Source organism: Perna viridis, chromosome 12, assembly GCF_037379345.1.
Source record: "Perna viridis isolate PV_CMFRI_1.1 ecotype Kerala chromosome 12, ASM3737934v1, whole genome shotgun sequence".
Taxonomy (NCBI): domain Eukaryota; kingdom Metazoa; phylum Mollusca; class Bivalvia; order Mytilida; family Mytilidae; genus Perna; species Perna viridis.
Window position 1 is genome coordinate 7661000 of NC_142456.1, and position 7569 is coordinate 7668568.

General features: G+C 32.2%; 1 protein-coding gene across 1 annotated transcript; it reads left to right on the top strand.

Annotated features, from left to right (window-relative positions):
• The first annotated feature begins 1422 nt into the window (after positions 1-1422).
• LOC148601056 (protein irg-7-like) lies at positions 1423-6599 on the top strand. Its single transcript, XM_088556345.1, has 4 exons — positions 1423-1474; positions 2999-3083; positions 5198-5269; positions 6490-6599. The coding sequence occupies exons 2-4, from the start codon at positions 3005-3007 to the stop codon at positions 6597-6599; spliced, it is 261 nt and encodes an 86-aa protein (XP_088412471.1). The 5' UTR covers positions 1423-1474; positions 2999-3004.
• Positions 6600-7569: the final 970 nt, after the last annotated feature.

The following is a 7569-nucleotide window of genomic DNA, read 5'->3' on the forward strand; positions in this document are numbered from 1 at the left end:
TACTCTTCATTTAACTTCTTAATATTGCTATTAAGTTCCAAAAAGGCTTTAACTTGTTTGACTTTAAGCTTTTCCGCTTTACTTCGTATAACGTCCCTCGCAAGACTCGAAACACTGCTGACATTTTTTAAGCGCTTTTCTATTTCCGTTACTTTTTCGTCGACATAATCTGTTTGCACGTCAAACTGTTTTTCTGCAAACGATTCATTAATGCGTTTCTGCTCCCCTTCCAGTTGATCTTTGTGAAAACTACTAAAATGTTCTGAAACTTGATTAGTGGGTTCCTTTGTTCCGGAACAATTTGTAAAATCCTTTTTTACACTTTTAATTGCTATATCGTGTATCTCCATTTTGTGCTCTATTCTTACAAGTTTCTCAAATAGTTTTTCTTCAAAATCATTCCTTGAACACTGTTCCAATAGCTGAACCCTCGAACTTAATGGATTTGCACAGAGAATCGCACAAAAACTGTCATAACTAAAAAACAAAAACACTCTGATAAAGCATATTTCAAAAACTAAAAAAGGTAATGCATGTAAATAGGAATGTCACACAATCAAGTTTGATACAGTATGTATGCATTTGTATTGTTGCGTAATACATCCTTATAGTCATCGTTCTGAAGGCACAGCTGTTATCATATTTCACAAATGAAGTAGTAAACATTTTACTTTTGTTTTATTGCTACGGTATAGCACCCTAAAACGACTACAGTAGAGTAATAGGCTGCCATTTGAACTTAGCTTAAGCGGCCGCCACGTAAAAAACTCCACCAATAATGAAAGTTAATTGAGGACTTGATACTTGACTAACAGGTCATTGTATAAAGTTTTGATCTATTGCATTGGAAAATCCGATGTCCCAAGTTTGAAATTACTTTTTTGCTAAAATGTGAAAAAATGATTGAATTGAAGGTGGTAATTTACTTTGTGGGGCCCATGTGGAAATTAGAATTTCACCGAAATTATTCTAATTCCGAGTCAACTAGTCGTCGCAGATGATGCGTGTCTTGTAAAGCGGCAGTAACTTTAATGTTTTTGTTTGATCCCTAGACACTCGAGGTGACTACTCTACTATTAAACAACAACGGTAGTTTCCTTTCAGTTTTATAATTAATATTCATTTCTTTGTTATATGGGAATTTTTCCATGTTTCTTTTACTTTGTTTTTTTTTTATTTATTTCGGATTGTAACCAATTACTAACGTGTACTGTTATGAACACTTTATATTTCATAAGTAGTATTTGAGTTTTGCTTAGTAACACTGACTGTCATTTGTCATTGACAATAATTGAAAATAAACCATGAATGATAAAGGTATGAAATAGGGTCACACGTTTCATACATATGCTGATAGATAAGGCCTTCCTAAAATAAAGTCCATTTTGCTGGCAAGTACAGGTATGTTAATCAGCTCTTTCTATCTATTGCTCTATTTCCTTTCTGTTTAAAACACATTGAAGGGAAGGGTCAGGTGAGGTACTATCATTATTTGAGGCCTGTCGTTGGCTTTTACTCCATGCAATTTTTTGAATGTGAGTAGTCCTTGACTTTTTAACAAAACCTTGATGAATTTCTTATGTCTTGCCAAATAATATAAAAACCGTGGAATACTATGGCGCATTGGAACTCTTAAAAAAGTCTCAATATATGTTATTACAAGTTTATGCCCTCCTACATACATGTGTGTATTTTTAAAAGACATCTGTATGCACACAATTTTCGAATTGTGCAAATCCAGTGTCATCGTAATCTTGGATTCCATTTACTTGGTCAAATCGACCCAATTCTAAGACAATGTTGTGTTATATATGATATAATAAAGTATTTTTACATGTCACAAAACTGTAGATTATTGTTGCTACCAATTGAGGGAAATAATGTTTCATCTGCTCCATGAAAACTGATTTGTTCAACATGTCATAGTTTTCCTTTCTTCTTTCGTCTACTCTGGACTTGACTTTTTATGGGCGGTGGTTGTTCATAGAAAAGCAGAGAACGGTTACCCAGTTTTCCCAGTGCACCAGATCCATGCTCCTTTGTATTAGTGGAGTCCGAGCTGATATATTGTTTTACTTTGTATGTAGTATTTTGTTTATTTTATGTTCGTTGTTGTGTGTGTCTTTTTTCCATGTCTTTATCACTGGATTACATTCTTCTGATTTCCGATAGAATCTTGGTTTCCTTGATTACTTTCAACAAATTGAAAAAAAGTCATTTTCAAACAATGAATCTTTACTTTTTTCGCAATAATAAGGAAGTTTAAAATCTATTCAGTTTAACACATTAACCGTAGGTATTGATAATTTGTATTGAAATTGACCAAAAAAAAAAAGAAGACAACTCTGAATCTTGAATAGTTCTCTTTCGAAATCCCTGGTTCACTGAGTAAATCAATTTACAAAATTAATCTGACGCCAACTAATTTCAAAGATCAATACACCATACTTATCAGGAGTTCATATGAGGGTCTAGAACTTAAGCTATTTTTTTACTGAATTATTATGAATATGCAGTGCACACTGTAGTTTCGAATGTTCTATACTTACTTCTCATCATATAATGCCACCCATTTTCGAATCTGGTGGTAAATCTAAATATTCTGACAAAAATGGCAATTTTGTTCCTTGTTAGTTTTCTTTTTTTTATATTTGTTTGCCTGATTTCTTATCTTATGTGTTTCTTTTGCAAATTTGATTTATGCAGTTTGAACTGATTCATTTAACAATCATGTATATGATGCTTAGGGAAATTTGTAACTGCGGACTAATGGCATGGGTATTATCTACGTTTATGTTGAAAAGCGTTTAGCCGTTGTCAAGAAGTGAATTTATGGGAATAATTGCACGTTCTTAAAGTATTTATTCAAATCATTATTTTACAGAAGACCTTATAAATATGCTACCCCTTGAGGTTTCCTTGCTGTTTTTGACTTTGGGTTTGGTCTATGGAAGCAGGCATGATGGTACATATAATTTTAATATGTATATTTTTACAGGCAAACATGCTATATGCACATATATCTGCACTCTGCGTGCTCGTATTCCGATTAACTCTTGTTTTGGGACATCAACACGAAGAGGGTTTGTAGTATTTGTATTACTGTAAACGTACTGATTTTCGTAATGTACAGAATTTCGCTATTTTTTTCGATGGACAGAAAATCGCGAAACATAGTATCTGCGAAATTGAAATAAACATCATTTTTTTAAATCGCGAAAATTATTACCTGCGAATATGCTCACTGATAAAATCCGCGAAAATGAACAATCGTGAAAATTAATACATTTGCAGTATGCTTAATATAAAGGTATTTTGCAATGATAGAAGAAAGAATGAAAGTCTATCTGAGAAACGTACGTTAAATGTTAAAAAAGGACATTGTCAAACTCAAACTGATCTTCCTCATTAAAAAAATGTACCATTACTTCTTCTCTATTTGGAAAATTCGTTAGAACTTAAGAAAAGAGTTTTTTGTCTGAAATATTTACCTTTTTCATTTTTTTTTGTACTGTAATGGTGTGTGTTTAAATGGAATATAAATCCATTTAGATTTGTTTGTTTAAACTTTGACAGTACCATACTGGGATCACATCATTATAATTTAAAGTTTTGGGTTTTATGTCATCAACTACTTTACATAAATAATACCATTAACCTAGTTAAGGTTTGTGAAATATCTGCTTTAAACACACACAAAAAATCCTTGTGGCTCGAAAACACCCCCTTTAATTTTTTGTCAAGACAATACAATGTAGATGTTTTGTAGACAAGAAAAAGTAGAGAAATGATTCTTACAAAATTCGAAAATGACAATCTGAAAACCTAACGAAAATAAAGCTTATCTTTCGTATAAGAACTTCATTTCGTTAATATGTTTTTCTTCACCTATTGAGTATCTCTGTTTTATAAAGGTAATGTAAAGTTTCCTTCAAATATAAATATTCATTGATGCTAATAAAAGGAGAAACCAAGATATAACGAAATTTGGGCGATCTTTAAATTTTCGTTCTGCAGGACTTTTTCCTAAACATTTTTCTAAACAGTTTTATCATCTGAGTTCGTACGAATTGCTTTAGTGAAGAAAAAGTCGTTATTTCATATATGAGCAAGTAATTTGTATGTTTGCTTATATAAAATCAGTCAAACATGAAAAAATACACACTAGACATACTATTGTTTAGGACCAAAAACTGATTTTATTATCGAGGATAACCGACTTGCATAGCTAACGATATTCAGGGCAAAACAAACCTGGCAGCCTGTGTAATATTTTCGTTCCACAAGTTTCTCTCAAATTAACCCCGGGTCACCAGTAACGTCTTCTGTATTTTGATTGGCTGAGTGGCTTTGATGTTATTTTATTTATTTGTATTCTATTCAAATTTAAAAAAAGAAACACTGAAATATTTATTAAAAAATACTTTTATTATCTTTCGATGTAAATGGACAACGATTAAGTTAATTTAGATAATATCATCTTGGGTTTTACGTTATATCATATGTAATAAGCAATTTTACTCATTTATTGTGCAAATCCATGGGTGGTGACCTTAGTCTATATTTTAGCGATCATAAGGTCGCTTATATTGACCAGGGAACCAGATTAAGGCGAAACTGGCTAGATTCCTTGGAGTAGGGGAAATCGTTGTATTTTATGGCTATTTTAATTAAGTATCAACTTTTCATTAATCAGCATTAAGTTAGTCACAGTATTCATTGCATCCTTATTTATATTTGTTCTTTTAATATGAAAAGAATTGAAAAATGATGATAATTAACGAACATTTTATATTCGCGCGTTTTATGTATAAAATCATTTTGATTTTGACAAAACCTTTATTGCTATACGTCATGGATACCGTTTATACGTGCGGATCAAAATGAAAAGCTTTTAAGGTACTTTAGGTCCTAAATTATTTCAAAATACTGTAAGTGTCCACGTTGTCGGATACATTTGGTTAATATATTTTTTTTCAACAGTTGGGTCATTAACTTCGTTATTGTACAAAGTATGTTGTTTTGCAGGAAGCGGTTAAATGTTTGCATAAGAGATTATAAATAGTGAAACCACCTATACATTTAAAATAAATTTAAGCATTGATATGCATTCAAACATTTTTGAAACTATTCAAATTGTGCGGTGAAGAGACATGGTTCAGTACTTTATCCTCTTTACGAGGTTTAACTTTTGCAGAATGTGTGCATGGTAGTAAAACTTCTACTGGGTCTTGCAGGTGTGAACCCTTATGGAGTGGGCATCGCTGTGGTAAGTAATAATAATAATAATAATAATAATAATAATATAATAATAATGGTTATAATAATCCTTACAGAGTGTTACACAAGGATAAAATACGAAGAAGATAATATGTAGTATTTTGGCAATATTAAGACACATTTGAAATACAAAGAAACATTAAGAACTAAAATACCAATCATGTATATTCAGATTTTAATATGCTGTACACGTGGACCAAGTAGTGCCCTTTCTAAGCAGTATCAGAATCAAATATATAGAAAGATCTAAATTTGAAAAATTTAAGTTTTAACAAGAAGTACTCAAAACTAAAACTATCGAAATAGAAAGCCAAGGAAATACTGAATCATACAAAAATGTATCAATCCATATCATTGATTTTTAACAATTGTATCAGGCCTTATACATGAAACTATAAAGGTTTATTTACAATGAATTCACTGACATTTTTAATCACCGGTTTAGATTGAATTGTTGCATCGTGGAGTAAACTTATGAGTTTATTTCCTGCAAGGCCATCAATATGGGGTTTGTGATGCTGTTTTTCTCTGTGTATTTTACACGAATGTAATTTGGTGTATATTTCAGTTTAACCTATGCAGTTCATAGGTTCATGAACTTGTTTTCCCATGTATTTACCCTCTTTGATATTCCTATTTTCTATGGACACTTAGACCTTTTCACCTCTCGTAAATTATGTACTTCAATTGATATGTAAACCTTTTTTCGTAAGCAAATAAATTCTTGTGGTTCAAAATTTCCATCTCTGATTCAAAAGTACATATTCAGTAGGGAAAATATGAACAAAATGGTGTTGTGTAACACTTGTACTATTCATGTAAGGATTTACCATCCGACTGCAATATGTGAACCAAATACATAGGAAAGAGTAATCAAGGGAACCAAGATTATAGCGGTAATCAAAAGAATGCAATCCAGGGACAAAGACCAGACATGGAAAACAGACATACACAACAAAGAAATTAAAGTAACTGAAATCAAACATCCAAAGTAACAAAAGCAAATGAGCAACTCGGACTCCACTAAAAACTGGGAGCATGGACAAGGTGCACCGGCAACACCACATGTAGATAGAAGTACAAAGCATGAGGCTAACATTCAAGTCACAATGTCATGGTAAGTTTTCAAAAGGACAAAAGAAGTAGAAAAATTCCTCTGTTTGAATAATTTGAAGAATGATATGTACAATACGAGCTTTCCTTTTGCAGAGCACATTGCATGCATGCATGGTGGAACACCAGAGCCTCATCGTGATCCAACATACTGTAAATGTACAGATCACTATATAGGGAAACATTGTGAAATATGTAAGTTCTAACATTCTAATACGGTTTGCATATTAGATGATGCATCCTTATGACTAGCTGTGAAAGTTTCTTCTAGCGGTTGTTAACGTTTTATTTTTAGGGGAGTAGGGTAGACGACGTTGCAGTAAATACGTTCGATACCAATATAAACTAGATTGCAGAAATACTCATGGATAATAATAACCTGATGACACAAATACAAACTTAACAATTAATAGAGGTAACAAGTTGGGAAATGAAATTTATTGTCTTTAAATTCAAATAACAAAAAAGTAGAAGATGATTGAACACCTTTGTGTAGGTGTGTATTGGTGAAGACACCGAACCCTGTTACTCACAAACACATCACAAAGTCTCTCGGACTTTTATTAGTTGTGAGTAAATTTGCCCTATCACTACAGCAATAAGTTTTTGATAAAATACTGGATAATAAAATACGTATAATGAAATCATTTGAATTGTAATATTCTGATTTCGCTTTGACTGTAATCGCTTTTGTAGCGGTGGCTTCCTATCACTAGTAGACGATTGATTCAAAGACCGCACATCGTTAGTGATTACTCTTTTAGCTCAGTTGGTAGGGCATCGGTGTAATATGCCAGGGGTTCCGTAATGGCTGGTTCTGTTGTGAAATTTGTCGAGTGCATCGTATTTTGCTATAACAATGTTTAACATTTTATGATAGCAACTCGGTGGATGTTTCCAGAAAAGCAGATGACGCCTACCGTGTATTATGCCTTTGCACCTAGTCTATGATCCCTGTTTAGAGGAGAGTTCGTATCGCTCATTGACTTTTTTGTTATTTTATGTATTCTTTTGTGTTATTTTATCCTTGGAATATTTTTTTATATTTTTTTTGCTCAAACATTGTCGTATTTATATGAAGATTGAAAAACTTTTCCCTTATTTCATTTGAATTTTTGATCTGCGTTTTATTATTTACATTGACCAAAACGAAACATAGTTCACACCTTCATTACA